The 26,466-nt window shown below is 39.8% G+C and overlaps 1 protein-coding gene across 2 annotated transcripts in view; it reads right to left on the reverse strand.

The window, feature by feature from the left end:
* The window catches only part of RPS6KA2 (ribosomal protein S6 kinase A2), a 274,831-nt gene that overhangs the window by 3,746 nt on the left and 244,619 nt on the right, over positions 1 to 26,466 (reverse strand). For both annotated transcript variants that reach the window (XM_058021118.1, XM_058021119.1), the window contains 7 exons: positions 25,136 to 25,261; positions 10,891 to 10,980; positions 9,250 to 9,408; positions 7,927 to 8,088; positions 3,902 to 3,978; positions 1,259 to 1,376; positions 194 to 331 (listed from right to left, as the gene is read on the reverse strand). In XM_058021118.1, coding sequence (XP_057877101.1) covers positions 194 to 331; positions 1,259 to 1,376; positions 3,902 to 3,978; positions 7,927 to 8,088; positions 9,250 to 9,408; positions 10,891 to 10,980; positions 25,136 to 25,261 — 870 coding nt within the window. The remainder of the gene's footprint in view (positions 1 to 193; positions 332 to 1,258; positions 1,377 to 3,901; positions 3,979 to 7,926; positions 8,089 to 9,249; positions 9,409 to 10,890; positions 10,981 to 25,135; positions 25,262 to 26,466) is intronic.

Consider the following 26,466-nt stretch of genomic DNA (forward strand, 5'->3'; position numbering starts at 1 on the left):
CAGGTTATTACAATGCAGCCTAAAGTTAAAAATACCGAGCAGGTGACAGTCAAAAATACAGGCAGTGCGGTGCCATTTTAAATTTAGCCTCTGTGGCAAATAATCTTCCCAACTCCTCTATCACTTTTCAGACTATTTCCACAAATGACAGCTCATTCTGCAAGCAAGGATGAGGGAAGGGTGCAGGAGATACCTTAACCAGGTGAACATCCTGTCTGCTGAGTTGGTTTTGAGACAGGTACTCCCTGTTCACTATCCATGGATGTCTCAGGACCTGGACTGCTGTCAGGCGCTGATGAGGGTCTACATGAAGCATCTTAGACACAATGTCCTGGGTTGAAAAGGAAGAGAGCAGTACAAGGGAGAAAGTAATTAAAGGCTGTGCAGGTTTTACTAATATCTTTCTGTTGTCAATGTCATCACTAGCATGTCCAATGAAGAGAGTGATGCACTTTAGACAGGCATCATGTTCTTTAAGTGTCAGCTCTTATCTTCAAAATTTTCAAGTGTTATGTTCAACTCTCAGCTAATAATCCAGTCAAAACATAACGTGGAGGGCATTAATCTTATTGAATAACTGTCAATTACTGGTGACCTTGTAGGAGTGATAAACACCTAGGGAGAGGATGCCATCTGGAGGCGTCTCCTCACTGACCTCAAGGCATGCTTACAAGAGAAACTTAGAAGAGAAATTCAACACTCAGGTAACTGAAGTTCAATTAGGTTAGTTCTACAACACCTAAACATTTAATTTCAAAACAGGATAGCTGATACAAAATCCACTGTGAGGCTCATAGGTGCTAGTAGCAAGATTAATATGTTACTAGGACTGCTTGCAGCTTTGTGGTGGAAAGTATCAATGTTCTTCCATTGGATACTAACAGTTTCTAAACATGAAATCTCTTGCAAGAATCTTTAAAGCCTGTCAAAGCTTCTGATTAATGGTGGGCAACTGGAAGCTTGCAACTTTCCTGCCCATTTACCTGTCTCACAGGCTAGTGCACAGCTTCGTGCCTAAAGATCTCAGCACCAGATGAGTTTTTTCTCTCAGTGTTTTCCCTGCTTTGTGATAGATGGGCAGCCTGAACGGTGATCTGTACAGAAATTAAAACTGCCTGCTCCCGGTTAACTGAGAAGGTACAACTATACATCTGTGGCATTGACAAACCTACACTTCTTTTAGAAGTGCAGTTGCACCAAAAAAAGAGTTCTGTGGTATTTAAACCTTGAGAGAAAATCTGAGAAAGGGTTCACTGACCTTTGCAGTATCAGATACTGAATCCCAGTTTCCTCCTGTAAGAGCATATTTGCCACTGCCAATCCTGGCCAGAATCTCCTCTGGGGTGTCGTCTGGTCCATTTGCAAAAGGAGTAAACCTATGCAAAAAAAACCAAACAAACAAACAAACAAAAAAAAAACAAAACAAAAAACCAAAAAAAAACAAAAAAAAAAAAAAAAGGAGAGAGAGAGAAAGAATCTATATAATTTGCAAGTACATGATTTCTAGGTTCTAGTATTAACTGCCAATGATTAGAACAGGAGTTTAGTTCCAGAATGTACCACTGATACTGCTGCTTCATTTTCACTCAAACTATACAGCCTGGTGGTTCCTCATATTGATCTGTAGAGGAAAACACAGACTCCTTAATTGTTTTTTAAAATTTTGTTCTGTTATAGTCTTTAGGAATGAAATACCCTTCATAAAAATAGTCAAGTATTTACCTCTTGATTTAACCTTGCTTTATTGCCAACACCTTTATTGCCAATACCAATACCTTGGTAACAGCAAGAAAGGACAAAAATTATAAAGCAGAAGAAATGCAATCTGAAACAGAAAAAAAGGAAAAGAAAAAAGAGCTTTGTAATCTATTTTGAAATGCTTTGTTAACCATAATGTGCAAGTCAGTTGGGCAAAAGAAATTACCTGCAATAAGTAATTTCCTTGTCCAGCCAGTCAGAAATTACTTTTAACAAGCACCCAGATTGTGACAAAGTCAGTGTCATAGGCAGAGGGTGCCCTTTTTGTCTTCAGAAAGTGACAAGAGATAAGGTTTTTGCAGCTGACTAACAACTACCAGGCCAAATTTTACTCTGCAATCTTGAACAGCTGCATAGGTTTAGAAGAAGTAGGTATTTTGGATTTTTATATTCTTCATTCAATCTGTCTTCTCTTAAAACTTGCCAGAGCAGTTTTTAGATTGTTAAACAGTTGGTTTGGCCACAGCTTCCTATCCCATCTGGCTTCTGGTAGCAAATTCAATTCCTCATGCAGTATTTTCTCATTTTCAAAAACATTTCAGTCTTCATAGCAGTTCAGCCCAAAGAGATATGTGATGTTAGTCCAATCTATAGCTATCAGGAGGGATGTCAGCAGTAAGAGTTATGGACTGGCAAAAACTCTGAGGTCTATCAGTAGCTCCATTAACATCATCCCTGGCTGGTGCTCTAGTCCTGGCTGAATCCTCTCACCTCATAGTGGTTATAGGGGGAGAAAGAAGTCCTGGATGTAAATACTTGTCAGTTCCTACTAATCTCCTCTAGTGAGGAAGAACAAGACCATTCATAAATGCAGTGGTGTCATCTAAAAAAAGCATTTCTTAACTGATTGTGTTACTACTATTTTCTCTGGTGTGCAGAAAAAGAGAGATGCAAGTTACTGGCACCTGTCAGTAAACTGAATATCCACTAAGTTGCGCTATTTGTATTTCTGACTCAAATATATTTGGACTTTTTTTTCTTCATATTCAATAAAGAAGTATTTTGAATATAATCAACCAAACAAATGTAACTGTAGATAATGTGTTAATTTTATTTTACTGATTCCAGCTGTGTAGCAGCCATGGGCATCAGCCAAATAGACATAGGTTCTTGGAGATCCAGCAGACTGGGAGACTTCCCACAAAGTCTTTATATATTTCAGCTGACCTTGAACATGTGTAGTCAAGAATAAAACAGATGAGATAAAGACCCCTGGCATCTTTTCTACAGTCCACAAATAACAGAATAACAGAAAGTCAGAGTCCAAATCTTTGTTTTCTGTATAAAACCTAGGAATTAATCCAATCTTCTTGTCACAGATGAAGGATCATGAAGGAGATTAAACAATTTAGAGAGGTCACTGAAAGCTGCAAGCTGTGCTTAGGTGTGATAGATGTGCAGATACCATAGTCTGAGAAATGAAATTCAAAGCCTGGTAACTCTAGACTAGGTTTGCACTTTGTTTCTCAATTATCCCAGCCCATCTTATTCTTGTCCTTCACTGCTTATTTCAATCTGTGCCTTTCTCTGGATCTTCTTGTGTTAATATTTTATTTTAGCCAACACATTGGTAGGGGTATTTTTGCCAAGTACCTCTCAAAAGTTTCTGCCTCCTGTTGCTATTCTTGCTAGTTTATCTCTTTTGAATCCTATTTTTCAAACTGCATCTGAAAACTATGTTTGGGTGGGTTTTTTTTTAGCTTTTAAAGGTGCTCAGACATTTCAATAACAGTAACAGATGAAGAACAATGAAGCTGAATAATTCATTCTATCTATCAACAGAATGAATTAACATTCTTTCATGGATAAGGTGAACACGAGGCTCTTCATATTCCTATGCACCTCTCCTAATAGAAAACTTCCCCACTGCTTAAGCCATGAGTGAACCCTTCAGGAGTCTAGGTCTCAGTGCATACAGGCGCTTTCTGGTTAAAAACCTAAACACTTTGTCAAGTGTCAAAGATATTTACACATTCTAGAAAAAACTTATTCTAATTTTAAGCATTGACATCTATTTTCCTGCTTTATACAACTGAACACACACCTCTCAAGGAGGCCAGAATCCCTATCTGTGACTGCTTTCAGGCTTAGTCAGTGCTGAGCCCACTGGAGACTGCTGCTCTAGGAGAACCTCACCACTCACCCTGCCAGCATGGTGTACAGCAGGATCCCCAGGCTCCAAATGTCACAGGCTGCATCATAACCTTGGCGTTTGAGGACCTGTGGGGAGGAAAGAGAGAGATGAAAACAGGGCAAACTGCATTCCTGAATTTTTAGCTTCTGATCTACAAAATGCACTGATTAGTGGTTGTGTCTGCTGACACTCCCAGGGCTTAGCTGTGTATCTGCCTTGAACAGGTGGCTGCCTTGGGATCAAAATGTCCAGTAGTGCTATGGAGCAAGGCAAAGCCCAGGCTGAAATGAGGTGGATAAACTCAGCACATCTTTCCCCTCCACAGTGTGAGAGATGAGTGCAGTTTGTTGGAGCTGGGGAGGCTGGGAGCTCCTCTGACCATCCAACATGCAGCAAAGCAGGACAATATTTCACTGCTTTAAAATGTTTCCCTTTAAAATGTTTCATTAAAAAAATAGCTCATTATTACTTCAAAACATATCCTCCTAACATAAAAGTTACCAATAACCCTGTGGATGCCTCATAGGGCTAAATGACTGATAAGTATTCCAGCTGAGCTCAGTCTGGATTTAATACAGCAAATGGATGCACACTGAAGCATATATAATGTCAGACTAATGAAGATGCATGCTAAAAGGCTTCTCTTACTTCTGTATAAAGAAAAGTGGGCACATTTAGACTGGAGTTAGCAGCAGGCTAAAACTTGACCCCTTTTCCCATGGGGCAAACAAGACCCATGGTAGTCAGCAGAGATCTGACCAGCAGGTTCAGCCCTGATACAGGATGGCAAGGTGTAGCAGTAAGGGTGCAGTCCAGATTTCATTTGTGCTTGTGCACACTAGAAGAAATTCCTGGTGAGTCAGTGCAGGTCCACGTGAAACTGAAGTCACCACCTAAGCTCAAGGACCACCTCCATATCTTCCCATAAAAGCAAACTACCCTCTGTTTATTCAGTTCTGACACAAAGGAAGTTCTGTCCTCTTTAGATGGACCAGAAGATACATCTTTTTGCAAAGCACATGAAAAAGGAATGTAAAAATTCAGCAAGTCTTCCTCTGACCTGCAGTCTTATTACCCAGGAGTGATTTAACTATCTGAAGTCTATCACAGAAAAGATCAAATTCTGCTAAGGAAAAACAGTTTGAGAAAATGTTGCCTCAACAGATTTTATAAATGATGAGTGGCAAAGCAACCATCTGCCAGGTATACTGCGGAGTGAACATTTGCTACCTGGAAAAAAACCCAACAAGCCAAAAAGACTCCCACAGCAACAAAACCAGAGAGAAAGCTGCAGTTCCTCCTGTTGACAAAGCTGGTAAAATCGTGCTTCTGCCTCTCTCTCCTGCACATAAGGTGGAGGCTTTCTGGCTGACTTATTTATTTCTATTCCTTTAGTTCCTGCATTCATTCCCTCTCTATTAATGTTAGTTTTTATGGGAAAAACTTCTTTGCTATTTAACAAACTCAGCTGTTTCTTGCTTCACCCGTGAGGCTGAATACCCAATATTTATCTTTTGTTGTGGTTGTTCTCGTTGTGTTTTGAACAGTTACAATTTCCCTTCTTCTCTCTTTTCCTCCAATAACCAAGGACAATCAAGTCTAAGGTAAGTTATGGAAAAACGGGGCAGTGATGATACTTAGTGGAGAGGGTTAATGAGCAAGTGGTCACACAACCCCAAAGTGATTAGGTCACTTCCAGAACTTAGTGGGATCTGAAATAGAGGCAGAAACTGGTTCTTAGTGCCACACCATAGCAGGACATTGTGGGGACAATGGGTATCCTCGAGATAATGATACCCTGGTTCCATCCAGTTCTGAGAATGGCTCAGATATTTGTCCAACCTCTTCTATTTCTGTAGTCTTTGACTTACTGGGTTAACAGTGTTTCAAATAGAGGTTTTTCTCAGTTGTAACAAGCAGGGATTCAAATGGGTACAAAAACAAATAAAGAACCTCATCATTTCAAATAATAAAGCAGTAAGTCTTCACAAATTCTGTAGGAAACCTGCAGAATAAAATATTTTTACTTTATCCAGAAGCACCCTACTGCATCAGTAGTACAGCAGCCTGGCTCTTTCCTCCTCGCATGCAGCACGACTCGCACTAGGTGGCAGCGTGCCTCCTTCAGACAGCCTTCATCTTCGCTCTTGCTATCACCTAAACCCCAAACTAACTGTTTCCAAAATAAAGGAGATCCAAGTGGGCAAACATGTCCTCCTCCTTCGGTCACCGCCCTCTCTGTCACCAGCTCAGCTGATTTTCTGCCTCCTTAATTGGTTTCACGAGCACGTGGCAGATGTTGCAGTTGGATTCAGACAGGGAACATGAAAGTCAAATCTAGGCTGGAGGGCAGCATTATATCACAGGTAAAACTAAAAGCACTTAAAGCTTTATGTAAGCTCTCTGCCAGTTCTGGTAATGTTTCAATTAATCTCCAATGTCTCCTGCATTAGCAGGACCTGTCTTACTCATCACGAATGTCTGGGAGTGTGATTTCTGCTTTCAGTTCAAATCAGAAGAGTCTGATAATGAAAAGAGAAGAGCCCATCATGAAAAATAGCTACACCTATTTTAAGCATCTTGTACCTTGGAGGAAATCTGAGTGCTTCAAATCTTGCAAACATGATTTTTTTTTTTTTGTGGTTTAGAAACTGAATGGCTGTGGTGCCACACAACTTTTTCAATCTACTTTGATAATTTTAAACAGCTCATTCCCATTTCTAAAATGGAAGCCTAACCAAACCTCAATAAAAACCCCAAAGCAATCTATCTTGGCAATGGAAGGTTTGGTTTTTTTCTGAAGAAAATCTGTTTTGAATTTAAACTGCCCTGGCAATTGTCTCTATATAACAAATTCTGATGCTGGAAGGCTATGATTCCTGTAACTTTTGGTATCATGAAAGGACCCTGTACAGAAAGATCATCCTATTTTTTTTCTTCCCAGTCACAAATGAACAGTGAAAGAGAGAACTTAGGGAGAAAAAAGACTGCTAGATGATACCATCTGAGAGATACTGGTATTTGATAGTAGAGAACAGATGAAGTATGGAAAGACAGTAGTTTTTTGTTTTTCTTATATGGACCAAAACAAGCAAAGGAAGACACACATTTGAAGCAGCGTATTGCAAATACTAAATTTTTTTTACCTTCATCCCTCCAAGAAATGGATAGTTACACAAGAAATTAACTTCTTGCTCCTTCATTGTGAGGAAGCAGATATGAATATCTCATGAGTCAAATACAGCAAAGAGCCCAAGCCATGAAACACTGTCTGAGCCATGCCCACTCCTGCAGGGCTGCCTGAGAGGAACAGCCCTTGCCAGTGATGCAGAGCCACCTCTCCCTGTGCTTGGGATAAACTGTTTGGTCTTCCTTCACTTTCCTGTCTGTAAAAATGAGAAAGAATTTCCGGCATCCCCCAGAACAGGGGTGAATTTGTACTAGGAAAGCCCAAGAGGAGAGATGTTTCTTTAGCTAAGTGAATTCAACACTAAAACTCTCACTGATTTCAGCACAGTAAGGATTTTGTGCAAGGATTTTTTTTTTCAGTTTTATCACAGACTCCTGGAATAGTTAAGGTTGGAAGGGTCATACAGTTCAATCTCCCTGCTCAAGCAGGGTCCCCTGGAACACTCAGGATTGTGTCTCGATGGCTTTTGGATATCTCCAGAGAAGGAGACTCCACAATGTCTCTGGGTGACCTGACATCAAGATTTCCCTCTGGAACCTTAATCCTGTTCTGATGCAGTGCACTAGAGGAAAAGCAGTCTGATCAGAAGCAGCTAGAGAAAAAAGATATTTATCCTAATAATGAGCCAAAGCAGTGTGTGCACCAGTCCAAGACAGACACCAGCTTCTGTCAGGAGAAAAACAAGTGCTGTGACAGGAGCAGGAATAGGAAAGTTATGGTAATAGAGGCTGTGCAAGTGCCAGTAGCCTGGTTTGTGACTTGCTGCTCTCACAAAGGCAGCAAGGGAGGAAGGATTGCTTCCTAGGACACACAGACTACTGCAGGCTTTGAAATGTGATCCTACCTCAGGAGCAACAAAGTTGGCTGTGTAGCAGGGAGTCATGAGCAGCCCGTTCTCCGCTCTCAGCTGCTTGGCAAAGCCAAAGTCACAGATCCTGATAGAGTCTGGGTTTCCTGACTCATCCATGTAGAGGATATTACTTGGCTTGAGATCTCGGTGCACGACCTTAAGAGAGAACAGTGAGAGACAAGTGAGAAGAGGAGGTCAGGGAGCACTGGGGCTTGGCTGCCATTTCTGGTCTGCTGGTTGGGGTAGGTCAAGAGCTCATGCCGAAAATATTTCAGTTTTGGAAAAAAAGTTACTTAAAAGCCTTGGAGAAATTAAGGGAAAAAATGAAAGTCTGTTAAAATGAGAGACAAAATATTTGACAGCCTCTGTGGGTATGTTGGGATGGAGCTGCTGCTCTAAGAGGAGACAACTTCCCAAGGGTGGCCAAAATGGGCTGTTGTACAAACATCTTGGTGGCAGAATCTCCTGGAGCTTGATGGCCCTGAATACCCAGCTGAAAGGTGAAGAATAAATCACATAATGGGAGGAAAGTATGTAAGGGTCTTCTTGTGGTTGTCCATGTGAGTGGCTCACATCTGAAAGGAGGGATTACATTCTTTCTTAATTTCAAAATGTATTCACACAATTTGATGTGACTGTGTGTTTTACCAGACATGCTGAATTTCAGTGGCAGGAAAACAGCCTTTACTTGTTACAGCAAGACTGACAAATTACCATGGAAGCATAGAAGCCAAAGGACAAAATGCACTTTGTTTTAACATGAAACAGGAAGAGCAATAAATATTTGACTAGTTATCCAAACTGCTTGTCCCTGAAATGCAGAAAAGGAGAGATTTTTCAAACTGTTGTATATAGAACTTAGACTCCAAAAGTCAGATTTTAACAGCATGTCAGAAGTCTTTCCCATCAGCTGCTCAAACTGTCACTTCATTTGGAGAGCTGAGCATTTGATTTTCTACCTGTCTGCTGATTCAGCTACCCTATCTGAAGTGTTGCTAAAAGTTCAGATCCTGCAACAATGATTGTGATAAAAAGCACACAACTAATATCTCAAGAAAGTACATGAACTTAAAAATCACTGTAGTGTGGGAAAAAAAATACTACTTTGACATGCTTCAGTTCAGTGGAAAATGGATAAAAAGCTAACGACCCTATTTCACAAACCAAATGTAACTATAAATACTGAGGTAGGATTTTTGGGGGGTTGCGGAAAACATATTTACATTTCAGAGAAGCAAAATCACAGCTATTCGCGATTTCAGGAAGTTGAATTTTAAGAAGGTTGGTGCAGCGAAGCCTTAAAAAAGCAAGGCTTACCCCCTGAGAGTGCAGGTAGTCCACAGTCCTGGTGATGGTGCACAGCACAGCGCTGGCCTCCCGCTCAGAGAAGCACTTCTGCCGAAGGATGCGGTCCAGCAGCTCGCCGCCCCGCATCAGCTCCATCACCAGGTACACGAACTTCCCGTCATCATAGACCTGCAACAGGAACACAGCAAATGCATGTCTTGGACCCACCAACTTGGTAAAGGTTGGTCCTACAACCACAGCGTTGGCTTGCTTGCGTGGGAAGTTGCAAGAAGAAAATATCAGCAAATGTGTGGGAAATGGGCTCCTTACACTCAACAACTAAAAAGAAAACTTTATAAAATCACTTAAATCATCACTTTTTTCTGGTGTCTGTAGCAGCTTGCTGATTTGTCCTCACAGAAATGTAGCTTTCCTGGTTTTCTATCATGTCAACAGAGAAGGCTCAGCTGTTAAAAACAGCACCACTCCACACAGCTTCAAATGCCTGCTGGCTCTCACCCAAGCATTCTTCTCAGTAGTGTTCTCTCTTTCCACTTCCACAGGGTAACATTTGCCATTTCAAATATCAATATTTCCCTTTGACTCATGATCAGCTAAAGAGCTGTATTATGCTGTTGGCCAACACTTGCATCTAATGATATTATTTAGTTTATATTTTCAATTCTGGTGAATATATTGTTGATATCAGCTGCAAGACACATTTACATTCAATGTCAATGGCAGTTGGTAAAAGAAATTTTATCATTTAAATTGGAGGACAACCATTCTCATGTCATTGTCCTTTATCTGAACTGCAATAATAGGCAGTGTTATAGTCATCAATTCTAAATGTTTTTGGAAAGGAATATAAAAACTTATTTTATTAAGATTTTTTAGATACACTTTAACACTTAGGAATTAGGTGAGACTTTCCTGAGGGCATGTGATTAGAAGATTCTTATATACTTTTCTAAGATCTAAATCACAATGTACTGGCCACTGACCCTAGCACGATATGTTCTGTAAACTCTGAATCTGACATGATGTGGACAATCTTAGGTGAGTCTTTAGGCAGCTAAAAGCAGCTCTGACCAATTAAATTACTTAAATTACTTTATATAAGCGTAGTGAAGGACTATTTTTTCATATGAAATGCTGAAGAAAAATACCTTAATGACTGCTGGAGTAGAAGGCAAATAGTCCCTGGCATTAAAACACTACTGGGGGAATTCTAGTGACTCTGTGAGCTCTTCTCTTCCCAGCAAAGCAGATAGCACAGGCTGCACAGGAGTGGCTGCTGCTTGAGAAAGATCATCCCCCTGCCCAGCCACACTGCTGTGTGTATTCAGCAGTGCCCCAAGCTAGGGAGATCTCCTTTTAAATAGTGCTGCAAACCCAAACCCAAACCCAAACCCATTTTTTCATTCTCCACCACTGTGCCCCTTTGTTTTTTTTTAAGGTTTGTTAGACAGTAACTGGACAACGCATAACCTGACCAGTCTTTCCAAATGCTATCCAGTAAGTTGTTAAGCCGTGTTTTTCTCCTTGATTTCATCGGGTCTGGTTTTAGCTTGGACCTTCAACTGAACAATTTTCCAGACCTGGACTGATAAGTGAGCGTGATTAGAAGGTGAAAATCATTTAATGCTGAAGTGCTCAAAGACTACTCACATCTTTAAGAGTAATGATGTTTGGATGCTGTCCATATCGCAAGAGTATCTCAATTTCTTCAGAAGGGTCTCTCTTGCTCTTATCAATTATCTGGAATAAATGAAGGACAGTGTAGTCAAATATCAGTTAGCAGCACTAAGCACAAAGCAACCAATTCCTACAGTTTAAACAAATCAATATTCAAAATTCTTCTATTAATCATTATTCCATGAGAGGACAGCACAAACCATGTGCAAATGACAGCCATGCTGACTGCCTGCCAAAGGCAGATGGAGCAATAATTAGTTTAGATTCTGGAGGTGTAGGCCCTCTTTTTAATGCCTACAGTTCTGTTTACCCATAAATAATGGCAGTAACAAGAAGTGTCATTTAGAAATCGAACAACATTGAGAGTTTTAAAATAATCGTAGTTTTAAAATTACCTTTTTGACATAAAAAAATGATAGAATCGTAATATTGGCATATGCTTGTATATATGCTGATAAATTAATAGAAATTAATTGTCATATGTATTTGTCAGAAATGTAAATGTATGGACATTTACTGTCAGGGGAGATTTGAATTGAAACTTTTGGTAATAATTTGGCTCTTTGGGCCAAGCTGTTGTAGTGAACCAACAGAGTGACCAGACATTGTATTTGGCCATGTAACCAAAGTCTACCCATGCCTAAACTGGAAAGAAATCTGCTTCATAGAACACTTCTATGTAGTCAGCATCTTTTGTCTTATTAAAAAATATAGTAAGACATGCAAAATTTTTAGTTTTGGATGTAGCAAGCCTGTAGCACCAGGTCTTAGAAAAACATGACAGCTGCTGCTTAGAGAGCATCACTGCATGGAAAGCCAGCTAGCAGGAGAGCACTGACTTCTCCTCAGTGATTCTGGTAACCATATTTGCCATGTCAGGCAAAGAGCTTTAGTCATTTGTCCAGCGGAGAACACTGATTAATGTTTCTCACTTCACAGATTTAAATCATAAATATGGAATAAAAAAAATAATATTAAGGGAAATCTCTGCATTTTGGAATCTCAAAAGTAACTGCAAAGAAGATGGTGAAAGACTTGTTCTACTAGAAACTCATAGGAGTACACTATTTTGTCTCTATTTCTTATTGCTAGAAAACAACAGCAGGACTTTTGAATAACAGGTATACCAGAGTGGAATGGGTGGCATTTTCAGAAAATTATTTCCACTACTGCCTTGGATTTCAAGGCTTCCAAACTTAAATGTGGTTAGTTCTCTCCAAGAGCTAGGCACAGAGCACAAATTTTAAATTACAATGTTAGCAGGGAAAAAATAGCTTTTTGAAAACCTCTTTTGCTAATGAAGATAAATGCCTGCCTGCTTTTTAATAAAATATATGCATTTTTCATGATTTATTTATGGTGATACAAATTCAAGTACATGAGTAGAATCTTATGCATTAGCCATAATAATGCATAACTGAATATAAATCAGAGGTTTCACAGTCATCATGACTGGTATGTATGTGTAGTGATAATGATGGTCAGAAATTGTCCATGGCTCAGGTATGCCTCTGAGGCCGTATCAGGGATTTGATTCTGAATTAATGTAAGTATGACAAATGAAAGTGCAACATGCAGGTAAATGGCTGTTGCCCACCTTTGAATAAATAAAGTAAAACCTCAAGAATAGGTGAATGAAATAAAGATTTCTGCTGTTGTTCTCCCAGTTTAGTTGAGACTTTATCAAGAAACCAATGAAGTCCTGATGGACCCACTTCATGTGAGCACAACCACAGTGACTAAATGTGTCCCACTCAACCAGTAAGCCCAACATACAAGATGATCCTCACTTCCTTGGCTACACTGATAAACCCCTTGTCAAGTTACTGGAGAAATTCACATGTGCCCCTGTTAGCATCTGCCTGCCCTGTACAAACCACCAGAACCTACTGTGGCAAGTATTACCACCAGTGAGGAGGACCACTACCACTGTGCTGCTGTAGCAAGCTATATATTCCAGATTCCTTTTCTGTTGCAGTTCCCTGTGAAAGCAAATATCCAGAGCTGTGGAAAATTTTAACTGACTATTAATAATGCAGGACTATAAATGCATATATATGGCCTAAAAAAATCCAAACCAAAAATAGTCTCAGCTATTGACAAAACTAAAACCAACACAACCCGAAGCACTCTGCTACTGATGTAGTAGCAACAGCAGCAGATGACATTTAATGCTTCTAATTCAAAATATGCAATGTAAATACAAACTGCAAGACAGTCCCACTAAATATGCATGTTTATTGTTTTAATGTGTGTGCAACCTGCAATACACTGATTACATGCACAAACTGCCCCAAACTGCACCACAAATCATTGTCAGAGTTGTGAAGGGACCTGCAAAATTCCTCTCAGTCTCTGGGCAGTCTAATGGGACAGACCAGAACTGTTTTTCTCCTCCACAGCAAAAGATGACTGTCACCCTGCCAGTGCCTCTCTTCAGTGTGCCCGTGACTTACACTTGGCCCTTGACCGCAACTTCACCAGAAATCCCCCTGCAGCTCAGACTGGCTGCAGTATGCACAGTTTCTTTATTTGTATGTGGCAGTGGCCATCCATTAAATAAATATGCCCCACAGCTCCACTCCTGTGATATTCCTGATCTTCCTTTTCACAAAGTCAGAGAATCATTAAGTTGGGAAAGATCTCTTGAGATCAGCAAGTTCAACAATTAACCCAGCATTGCCAAGCCCATCGCAAAACCCAAGTGCCTTATTTACATGTCTCTTAAATGCCTCCGGGGATGGTGACTTCACCATTTCCTTGGGCAGTCTGTGCAGTGATTTACAACACTTCCAGAGAGTTTATTGGTGTGCTGTTAAATCCACCCAGAATTTCCTGTGGTAAAAAGAGCATTTGCCACCCAGGTCCCTGTCTCCTCTGAGACACTGTATTTTGCATGAATACAGACTCTTCTCTGTTCCTTTCTGGAAGAGCCCATGAACCTCCTGCAGCTCTTCCTGTGCAAGCAATGATGAATTTTCTTTAGGAAACTCATTTTGATTTGAATTCAACTAAAATGTACTTATGAACACTCTCTATTACAGAATTAAGGGAAGATCTCAGTTACTAGTCCTGAGAATTTGAGTAATATGTCATGATGCTACTTTTCCATTTCTCTCTTTAGATGTGTGTTGAAGAAGACCAACTCAAAAATTCACCATAATGTATAAGTAACTTAAATGAAAAAGTAACATGAGCTTTACTGTACCTTGGCCCAGAAGAGCTGTGATGCACAAGGGTCATGCATTGCCCTTCAGAAGAGAAAGAAACTGAGCCATAAAGCAAACAGACTTTTTTCTGTGCATTGGACACCAAGGGATTGCTCAGAATCTCGTCTGTGTCAGTGTATGAAAGGATTTTAGAGTAAAATGGGCTCAGCACAGTCTATAGTGTCCTTTGTTCTCACAGGGGATTTGTTTGCTCTTTATCATATCATTTGTGTGACTAACTGAAAGCAAAAGGTGCATTTTCTTTCCTCAGTGGGATTTAGGGTAATAACATCATGATATTTTAAAATGTGTCAAGCTCCTTTAAAGGACAATACTGAACACCTTCTTTATTAAGGAAAAAAGAAGCAGGACGGAATATTTTCAAAATCCCAATTAGTGCATCTGTCCAGTTTTTACAAGTCGTTCTACAAGTCTTCTGCATGAAAAAAAAATCATCTAATTCTCCTTTACTAATGGGTTTTCAATGGATTTAAGCTTGTCAGAGCAGACTAATGAGTATAAAAGACAGTATCAATAAAATTCCATGTGGGTAAAGCCTTGCTGAAATTGGCACAGCAACTAAATAGACAGTATGTATATTTGCTTGCTGCCTTTTTTGGAAGGTATTTGCATGCTTCCAACTGTGTAGATAAATCTCTTCTTCTGTACCTAGTTATACCATCAGCAGATGTTGGAGCCTTCAGCTGTTTGGTATCACCCACCAGCTGGGACTTACAGCCCTTACAGCCCTGCCAAAGGAACAGTACGTGTGAGCACTCCCTAATCCACTTTCAGTGAAGCAGCCCTGCTAATACAAATTGCCTTTTCCAGCACTGAAATTAACCTGAATGACTGTGCATGAGAAGAATGGAGAATGGCTGTGTTTCTCACGTGGAGTTCTCCATCACGACAGCTGTGAGATTGGAAAAGCTAAGTTTAACTGCCTTTGCTGTCTGGAAAATGAACAGCCTAAAAGAAAAGGTGAAAGAGAGAAGCAGGAGAGTGAGAAAAAGGACGGAAAAGAAACATGAGACACACTGATGGGAAGAGCAGTGATATGAGCCTGAGGAGAAAGGATGGGGCTCTGGCCAGGCTGTGCTCGAGCTAGCAGCAAGGACACTGCTCTGTTGGGTCTGTCTGTGCTGGGGACAAAGGACCTTGTGCATCTTTAATGACCAAACAATTAAATGATCTTTTAATCTGCCTTGTCTTCAACCACCCCAGGTGACCCTTCCTGGCGGCTGAAACTGAGATGCCAGAGTGTGAGCTGGGGCAGCTGAGCTGCTGGTACAGCCCCAGTCTGCTGCTCCAGCTGCAGTGACACAAAGCCCAGCAGAAGGCAGGGCAGACACACCTGGGCGTTCTCGTACCTTGTACAGCCACACCTGAGGCTGCCAGTGCATTTAGGCTGGCACTGGGATGATGTAAAGCTCCTTTTAACTAGCACTAGGGAACCCTGAATGGCTTTGTGAAAAAAGCATGGAGAAGGAGGAGAATTTCATGTTTTTTAAAGCTGCTTTTTTTTCTGTTATACACAGGTTTTTTTTATAGTCTGTTTGCAGAGTAAGCATGGGTTAATAATCTCCTTCAAGAACAGATTCATTACAGAGTGTGATGTGATAGTCTCTGTAAAAATCCCCTCCTTTTCTGGGAAGGGAAGGATGAGCAAAAGGAGAATTAATTTTGTGTCCCTTTGCACATTATATCTACACTGTGATGTATTTGAAAATTCAGGGCACCACTAATGGAACTGACTATAGGTGGGATTTGCTTCTCTTCTGAAAAAGGAGGTGTGACAGCACACAGATTTTAACTTGACAGTTTCATCTACAATACTAATTCCAATGGAAGTGTCAAAAAAAGAGAGTTCTGCAGTTCTGTGCTGCTGGAAAATGTACATGTTTCCATTTCAGTAATATTTCCTTCTAAAAATAAGGTCTATTCATGCCAAGCATCTGTTTTAATTTGGTTCCTTTCTGATGTCAAATAACTCAAGTTGGACGAAAATCACTGCAGAAAGGCTAATATTACTTAAAAGAACATGGTATAATTTTAAATTTAAGAGGTCTCCAAGGAGCGCTTATCCAAGCCTAATAGTTTCTGAGGGACTATTTGCTGTGCTATTAGTTTTGATTAGCTTCAGAAATTCCTTCCCTCTATCCATGCTTAAATATTCCAGGAAAATAGTGAAAAATGACTATTAAGAAGAAACAGGCCTAATTAGCAATACTTTTCTGAAATAAGGACTGCCCATTTGATCAAGCTGTGCAGGTGAGACATTAAATATTTCTGCACACAGAGCATGCCCACTTGCTGACACCGTTTGCTGACTTAGCACTCCTAAGCTGTCAGCTGGAAGTGTTAATTAACTGCTCTTGTTAATTAGCACTTATAGGGTAGCACACGTTTTCTAAGCAGAACAGAAACATTAACAAATTTATTTCAATAGCAGCCATGAAACAGAAAAGCTCATTTTAGGGAGAAATATTCAGTTGTGGAAGCAGAATAGATTGGGAAAGGCTCTGCGCTGTGTTTCAGTCTGCTCTGCTTGGCACGCAGCCTTGGATCAGACTGATGAGTTTTCAGTCCATAAAGTAACTGCAACACTGCTCTCACCTTCTACAGAAAGCTTCAGAGATGGAAACCAGTGAATCATTCAGAACTTTCTAAGGGGAAAAATTATGACATCAGTATGGAAGGCAAATGCAAGAAACATAGTTTGAATGGCCCCAAAAGAGAAACACAGGCACAAAGGACTGAATTCTGTCCAAAATACTTTAGGTATTTGGCAAGCAAATTAGTGAAGAGAAACATGATATTATTAAGCTGTAGAAAAACTGCTGCTTGATCCTAAGTCTCAGAAAAGATCTAGTTAGCAGAGGGAAATACCATATTCTCACATTCTTCAGAGGTTCAGCCATGCCAAGGAAAGAGACACTGAGAGCTTTGTGATGAAAGGGGAAGGAGGCTGCAGGAATTCTAAAGCCAGAGATGTACAACCACTACACATTTAAGATTTGCTTTGAAGCTGAGATTAAGAGGTGGCCTGCACACATTTCTGTATTTCTACCTGCCCGCTGTGATTATTTTGTTAAGAATTTAAGCAATGCTTTGACCCCATTTACCCCAAAAGCCAGCAAGGACTCTTGCTGCTAGAAACAAGCTGGCCACGTGTAGAAATGCTCAAGCCACTCCTGCCTCTCTGCCCTGCCTTCTCCCACATCCTTCCAGCAGAGCCCAGCACTCTGTTCTGGCCTAGCCCTTCTGAAGCTGTAGCTGCAGCCATTCAAGCAGTGCCTCCTTGGAGAAATGACTTATTTCTGTGGGGAGACTATCTGGCAGAAAGCACAGCATCACAGAACATGCTGTGTTGGAAGGGACCCATCAGGATCATTGAGTCCAACTCCTATCTGAACACACTCAAAACAACAGAAAAGTGAGACCCAATGAAGCTTTGCAGGTATTCTGGAAAACCCAAATCTTCAAAAATGAGGACACCATTATGCTGTATCCTGTTATGGTGAGTGTATGGAACGACCCTGGTCCAGGGTGGAAGTCAGGTCCTTTGATTAAGTTTTTGAAAAGGGAAAACCAAGAAAGCCTTCAAAAATACTCTCACAGATCAGATGTAAGATCCTCATAGACAACAATAATCTATCACTCCTTGCTGCTCATCCATTTTACTGTAAATAATTTTCCATGATGGCTAGAGGACATCCTCCATGCTGTTTGCAATCACTCATAGTATGACAATGAGCCCTTATTAGGGCTATTAATACTGGTTTCTTTGCAGAGCACTCTAAAAAACAGCCCTCCCTATGCCAATTCAAAGAAGGATAAAGATTTGTGCTTAAATCTGCTCTAAAGTCTGTATCTCCTAAATGGCAGTCTACCGAATTTGGTGCCCCACTGCCAAAAAGCTTGAGTATGCTTCAGACACTCAAAGCCATCTTTTATCTGAGTGTGTGGGCCATGTTATTGCCTGATGCCCAGCTTTAAAAAACAAATTTAATGGGAAAACCTGGTATTTTCTGCAGTTTATCAAGGTAAGAAGGGGTCTTGTACCTCTTACTCTGAAATTTGCAAGGCTACATTTCCACTAACATGACAAACCAACTGCTTGGCATGTGAAGGGGAAGACATCTCAGACATTTCCTTGAAGAGTTTGCTTTACCAACTGCTCTCACAATCAGACTTTTTTTCCCCTGAATCTCCCTTTTTTAGCTCCAAGACATTCTGTCTTCCCTTGCTGTCTTTAGCAGCCAAATGGTTGTCATCCATCATTTATATCACCTTAGAGATATTTATAGATTTTGATTGCATCCCACTGAGCTCTTGTCTGTCTTACATCACACGTATTTGTAGCTCTCTTGATAGAGCTTGCCTTGTAATTCTTGCATATTTTCTGATATAGATTTTCTCTAATTTATTTATATTCTGTCTTAAACCACAGATATCAAAAGAGCACATGATCTCACAGGGTTTAGTATTCCTACTCAGGTACTACAAGAAAAATTCATTTATATGCAAGCATGTAAATAAGATAGAAATCAATAGGTCTTGCATATAAATTGTATTAATAAAACTGTAACTACACTAGCAACATATTTATGAAATATTTGTCTGATGCAGGTATTCAAATATTTGTATTTCCATCCTATGAATTATTTGAGAACACCTAATAGCTGCATTGCATATTCAGGGAAGGAAAGCAAATAGTAATGAAAATTTTTGGCCAGACTGCAGTCAGAAACACTTTCTCAATAAAATATTGGAAATTATCTTTAGGTATCATTATTATGATCTTGCAGAGGCAAAAATATATGCTTTTCATAGATAATTTGATAAGCCATCTTGAGGAAGAACAAGGACAGTTAGAGGCTTCTGGAAGCTCTAAGTTGGCACTCTTACTTCCCATCACTTGACTGACTAATGACGTCCTTTTACATGACATTATATTCTTCCTGGTGCCACTTTTTCCCCAAGTGTGAGATGTGATAGAGGCCTCCTCTTACCCACACAAACCTGACTGTGACAGCCAGCCAGCAAAGTCAAGGGACTCAACAAGAACTGAGACAGGACCTTGGCATCTGATCCATGCCCATGCAGCCCATCCTCTCTCTGGCAGAGTCCTGACAGTGCTGATTGCTCTGCTCCAGCAGCAGGTAACCTCTGCTAAATTGCAAAGGGATGGATTACCAGTGTCTCTGACCTGGAGATTGGTGCACATATCCTGGGGCCTGACCTCTGTGCCATGTTCTGCTGGGGCAAGGTTGGACAAGCATTGGTTGAGTACCTCTGGTTTGACAAGCTGGCAGACTCAGGGCCAAGAAAGCTGAGGTCACCCAGCAAACTTTCCACTGACCTTCCTATTTAAATACTGATATATTTATCCCTTTTCTGCCAGACACTAAGTACATCTCAAACAGACAAAAATAGATACAAAGCCTTCCCTGAAATTTCCACTGTCTGTTTCACTTTAGTTACTTTTTATGGTTAAGGAGAGACAATTTTAAACAAATCTGTCCAGATCTACAGACTCCTTAACTTTCAAGGAGATTTAATGATGCTTGGACTGATTTTCTTTTTTTTTTTTTCCTTCTCTTATTTCATTAAGTAAGATTCCTATTTTCTTTATTGCATTCAGTAATAACACCTGACCTAACCATACTACAGGCTAAGGAGAAAATGTAGAGCCCCTAAATACCTCCTGCCTTAAGATCAGTGTGCAGTTTTATCTACTCACACCAACCACCTAGAAACAACCAAACTAAGATCATGAACATCAATGGAAGTGGAAAATGAAGTTTAAGAAAATTATGAAAAGCTCTGGAATTTAAATGGGTTTTGGTGACTATGTCACTCACTGTCATTAGCAAATAAATAGACATATACAACCAGTTTGATTACACAGGCCTGCTAATACTAGCTCTCATGAGATACTGATTTCTATTATGTTGATGGCATGCTGACACCACTTCTCTGCTGGTATCAAATTTTTGCAGCTAATTAAAATGCACCTTCTCTCCAGTCTGCACACACCAAAACATGCTAGATGGATGTGCTCTCAGTGCTTTGCAGCTGCCAGAATTATACACGAGGATTCACTCGGATTCTAGCAGAGTCTAACTTGTATCCCAGAGGCAGACACAGACTGCAAACTTTGGCTTTGCTCACAACTGTGGAACATCTGGAGCCAAACAGTTGGTTAGTACATTACAGAGATAGGAAAAAGTCATAAGATTAACATGTGTTTCAAGATCCAAATTCCACTGTAATATTGGCATCTGCAAAATTGGATTTGTCAATTTGGACTATCTCTACTATATTTTTCTTCTTCAAAGGAAAGAAAAAATGTATATCCTGTTTTTAAGATATACAACCTAGTTTTCCACCTTGCCTCTAACAGCATGGAGGGACTGAAAACCCACAAGAATTAACCAGCTGGATATTCTGAAGAAAAAGCAGTTGACATCAAGGTGTTGAATCTGGCATCTAAACCACCTACCACTGCAATATTGGGGGTAGTATTGGGAGTAGAACTGGTTCAGCAGCAGAAATTTCTACTTGTCTGTTATCCACCAGTAATCTTTGCTGGGGGTCAGGAGTCAATCTGAATAGACAAACCTTTAAAAACAGGGAGATGAAATGAAGTCCTTTTCTAATTTACTTAATCTGGCATCAGTAAGAAGCACATCCAAAAATCCAGCTTGAAAGCTTCACTTGTGCTCCAAGCCTGAAAGCTGTGCAATAGTTTTAAGACAAGAAAAACATTCAGAATATGCTAATTGCATCACATATCTGGAAGGTTTTGAAAAATCTGATTCACCAAGTCTTCTGAACTCCAAACAAGAGCTCTTAATCTGTTTAGGCTTCCATTTTAAACTTTCTTCCACCCACAGAAACCTCTACCAGCTCCTCTAGCATAATTCTTTTACTTAATTAACTTATTTTCTATAGATACCGATGTGACTTAATACTTTGATCTTATTTTCCTTTGCCTCTGACCTCATCATTACATTTATATCCATGTGAAGTTTGTAACTGCAACTGAAAATGCCAGTTCTCTTTGCTATTAAAAACCATTAGGCCTGCTGTAGTCAAGATGATCAATATTATAGCAGAAGAATCTTAAACACAGCAGAAGTCCATCAGAGGAGAAACACTCTTGTTTCCCATCTTTCTTCTTTCTACCAGAGTATTATGAAGCATTCACCTCAGAATATTCTGTAATTCAAAGGAATGAATAAATCCTTACTTGTATTTTAGAGCTTTTAACTTTTTTCCCTTGGGAATGAGATGGAAAAAAGTTAAAAGTAAAATTTTAAAAGCTCCCATATTCTACGTGCAAGTAGAATATGACACATGGACTTGCTAAACCAACATCTACCTGCACTGACCTACATAGGTGGTTACTAGTTTCAGGGTAGACTCAATTTGCAGGAAATCTGACTGTCTACAGGGTTTTCTCTCGTAGGGTATTGAAATGCTCTCAGAAGTGGAGCTATGTCTGAATTCTGAAATATTGCACTTAGAAGCCCAAGGGCATGTCTAAAATAGCTTTAGAGTTTATTATTAGCATTTCATTTTTACAGATGACATGGAAGAATAGGGAATAGGTGGTAAGAAAATTCTCTTCTTCAGCAGCTCCATGATTGGATTTACAGAGGCAGTACAGCTGCCTACAGGTGCAGAGAAGTGTCTGGGGGAAATTCCAAAAGCTCCTCTGTGAGACACGTGCCTAATCTCAACCAGCTCCGAAAAGAGTGAAATTCCAGACCTGTTCAAATGCTTTTACAACACCAGCAAACACCATCTTTGCACTGCTAGACATCTAATTACTCTACAATACGCCCCTCCAATTAGCAGCAGATGGCCAGCAAAAGGAAAAGGGATGAAGTGTTTTGCATTTTATTAAATATGTTCTGCTTCTGGGCTAGGAAAGGTTTTGCTTTTCTGGCAGTGGCTCTGACTCAAGTTACTCTGGCCAGGCAATCTCCTGTCTCAGTAAAACACCAGGGAACAATAGTAAACAAGGTGAGTGGCAGGCTCCATGGAAGGATAATTTATTTCCACAGTGACATGGTGTGTGTCTTCCTGCAGCGATGCCACCACGTAATTTCCTTAACTCCTTCCCTATCAGCAGCCTCCCCTGAGGGAGACAGGATGATGTTCTCTGAGGTGTTGGCAGCTCCTCTGAAAGAGGGAGATTTAATGAGGTGGTGCAAAGCAAATGGGGCTGCTGCCTATCACACAAACTATCTCTGCAGACACTTTTCCCTCTGAATGTTACATGCTGGAGAACACTGAGAAAATGATACTTAGTAACAGAAATGAAAAGAGCCTAATTACAGTGATTTTTAAAGAGAGAGTTAAAGGATGCATGTCAAAAGGGACTGATATATAATTATGATAATATCAGTTGCAACTCCTGTGCTATCTAATTACTTGAAATGGGTGGCATTGTGCAGTTTTTTTGAAAGCGAGCTACTCTGACAACAAAAGGATATAATTGTATTATGAAATTACAATAAAATTGAAAGAAAAGTAAAATTAATATATTGGTAAGAGTAATAACCAAAGAGGCAGCACAAAATGTGCTGGAAAGACAGAACAAACAGAAACCCACCAACTGTCTCAACTGTCTCCAACCCCAAATCTGTGCTACACATTTGACTCACACTGTGTCAGAAACTGAGATGCTGCACATGTTGCCTACACTGGCATTCAAAATCAAGACATATTTACATGACAAGAAAAGAGTTGTAAGAAATGGAAGAAGAAAGGAGTAAAATGAGTAAATATTTAAAAAATGGGAAAGAGCATAAACCTAGCAATCACAGTGCTGAACTCTGCTGGAGCTTTGAGTGTCTCCATGCCCTGGCTTTGTTCTGGATACTCTGAGGTACCCCTAAGAGCCAGCCTGCTCTGTCAGATCTGGGCACTCAGACATCTTCAAAGGATCAGGTTTTTCTATTTTGGGTTCACACTGGCTGTATTACACTGATAAATCTGTCCATAATACTTGATATAAATGAAATATTAAAGTTATTAATTAAATTTAGTATACATTTTGTTCATCATGCATGTATTTCAGTTATACAGAATCCACACCTACTATAACATAATGCCATCTGTTGATAAATGACCTGGGCACTGAAAAGCTCTGATTTTTCAAATTCATTAGAAATTAAAATAGTAGCACATTCATATGAAAGCCCAGAGATCTGCTGGTAAGTCCATGCTCCTAATTATGGTGTAGCCTAGAAAAATCAACCATTGTTTGAACAGTGACATCAACAGATTGTAGGTTAATAGTGGTTTCCAGATTTTTGTGGCCATCATGAGGAAACATGAAAAGTTTCATGGACTTTCACGGATACTGCATTGCCACCCATCTAGTAGTGGAAAATAAGACTGAATAAAATGTTTCATATTATTCTACTGACTGGAGGTCATTTATCTCAGGAACTGCAGTTTGGATCACTTCCTTAAGCTGTCATCATCTCATTTAATAGCAAAGATACAATCTCATTTATTAGCTAAATTTACATTTATTTTATAAAATTTTAAAACAGTAAAAGTAGACTAGCAGTTGGCTAGATCCCCTCATTTACTGCAAGTTTGCTAAATACTCTTCTCTATGTACTGCAATCTGTTCCTATGAGATGCCACAGAAGTGAAAGGATCTGACCTAACTTCCCCCTTTTTTTCAAATTCCGCGTTATAATCTAAACTTGTCCCTTTCTGGTACAAGAACAAAACCATGAAGTACTTTGCTAACACATGAGTGTTTTCACTGCTAAACTTTTCCTTAAAAAAAAGTGCATGTTTGAAACTCTTCCTCTGAGCTGTTATCGCACAATCACTTGTCACTGGTCTCTCTCTACTGGCCGCTGCAATGGCTGCATGCTGTTTATTCAATAGCACTGAATGGAATTGATGACAGTTCTCCAAGCATGGCCTTCCAAAGCAGCTCTACTGAAGTTCTTCCCTCATCCTAGCAGCTCCCTGGCCTCTGGGGCAGATGGGATGTCACTGTTAGGTTTTTTGGAAAAATTTCTGTGCTTAGGATTCTTCTCTTGGGAAGCTGAGAAGCTTCAGAGAAAAAGGAAGACAAAATTATCTCATTTGCTTCTCCTGAATTTTGCTGCTTTAGAATGTGGTTGAAGATTGTTTATCTAACATGTGAATTGTTTTTACTTAATGACCAATCACTGTCTGGCTGTGTTGGGACTCTGGAAGAGGTCACGAGTTTTTCTTTAGCATCTTGTTAAACCTTCTGTAAGTATCTTTTCTCTATTCATAAGTACAGTTTATTAGAGCATAATAAATATATCATATCATATCATAATAAATTAGCCTTCTAAGAACATGGAGTCAGATTCATCTTTCCTCCCTACAACGCAGGACCCCAAAAATACCACAAAGTGACTGTGTTCTATGCACCGTTCCTTGACCAAGTCTGAAGTTCACTGACTTGTCCTCAATGCCCAACTAAATCAATATTTTATCTCTGCTGAAGACTGACTTTCACTCATTTTGATAGCATTCATTTTGAATATGAAGAAGACAGGGAAATCTGAGTTTTTCTAGGTGATCATGGTTTTCACTGAAAAATCTCTCTAATTACAAGAAACTCAGGTCTAAGCAACTTGAGAAAGAAGAATAAATCATGTTTCGATTTTGCAATAATTTTATATGTAATTTTTTAAAAATTGTGATGATTCAGTCTAGGGTATGTTAAAAATCTTATTCAGTTTGCAAGGAGCATGGCTGAAGTGATTAACAGGATTTCCATGCAAGACAGCAAAGGGTTTTTCCACTGAGGAATTCTACGTGGTGGGATTGAAGTGTGAAAAGTAGGGAAGACTTATCATAAAACCTGCCATCTTACGAAACAGAAAAAAATCCCAAGCAACACCCAGCAACAAGAAATAAGCCAACCAACAATCCAGAAGCAGAGCAGCCTCAGCTGCATTTCTGGCATTTACCAGAGGCTTTCTTACCTTCACTGCAAACTCTGTTTCTGTAGCTTTATGAACACATCTCTTGCACACTGAATAGGAGCCAATTCCTATGTCCTCCTTGATCTCGTATCCATCAGTAAAGTGAATGTTGTTCCCATGTAACTGCTACAGGGGGACAAAAGAAGCAAGGTTATCAGGAGATGGTATGTAAAGGCAAGGACCAGCCTCCTCTTGAAGGACATCCTTGATCTCCTCTCCTTCACAGAGCTCCCTTGTCCTTAGCAGCTTTTCTAAATCCAGTGAAAAGATTCTGAAGCTCTTTACGTAAACAAGTGAATGTGTCTGTTCCCTTTCTACCTTTTTCCAGCCTGTAAGATGGAATTGTCTGTAGAAGTAGTGGCAAAACTGCTGCGCTTTTCTAAACAATTTTTTGAATGCAGAAAATAACCATATATTAGAAATTCATAGGAAACTGTGGACCCAAATCTCCTGACCAACCTACATATCTTGACAATATAAACTGATTTCTAAGTACTGAGGGGCAGATAACATAAAATATTAAGTTCCATAGTTTCTCTGGGTTCAAGAGAGATACTCCATATATGAGGAGGGCCTCCAGATCATTGGAAGTCTTGTCTAGAATATGTTTATCTGCAGTTTCTTTGTGAGAGAGAAGTTAATATTTTCAGCCATTAATTCATATGTTCTTTGGAAAATGTCTGGGCAGGTAGACCAGTTCAATGGTGAGCCCCAAATCTGAGGCTTTTTGAAATTTGCTGCAAATTCCATCCCAGGACTCAAGAAACGACCAGCATCTCTAAAAATCCTCCAGAATCCTCTCTCTAAAAACATAGCCTTGCCAGCAAAGTCCACACAGAACCTGCTAAATTTTAAGATGTGCATATGTCAATATTCAATACATTTTTACAAAGCAAATCACAGGAATTTGATTTAACATATATATATGTAACATATATATATATATATATATATATATAACATTTCTGAGATGCAATGGCTTGGGCTTGGTTAACATTTCACTTACTGTGCCATAAGAGCATCTTTAAGAGTACGACACATTCCACTGCAAATAATTAAAACAGAGATGAAAACCTATGAAAACCACAGGCAGGGTCTCCCCTCTTTGAGGCATGTACACCCGTGGCTGTGGGTAGCAGAGGCAGCTTTTTCCTAGTGAGAAAATTGGCCGCATCTTTAAGCAGCCCTGTTCTTTCTCCCCGTTCCCTTCTCCTCTGATGCATCAAACCTTTTGTAGCAATTTATTTCTGGTTTAAAGTACAACTGAATAGATTTTTTTAGGAGAATGGCAGCAAAGAACCAAGTGTCTGGCATGTTCCCCCATCAAGCAC

This window comes from Melospiza georgiana, chromosome 3 (genome assembly GCF_028018845.1).
Source record: "Melospiza georgiana isolate bMelGeo1 chromosome 3, bMelGeo1.pri, whole genome shotgun sequence".
Taxonomy (NCBI): domain Eukaryota; kingdom Metazoa; phylum Chordata; class Aves; order Passeriformes; family Passerellidae; genus Melospiza; species Melospiza georgiana.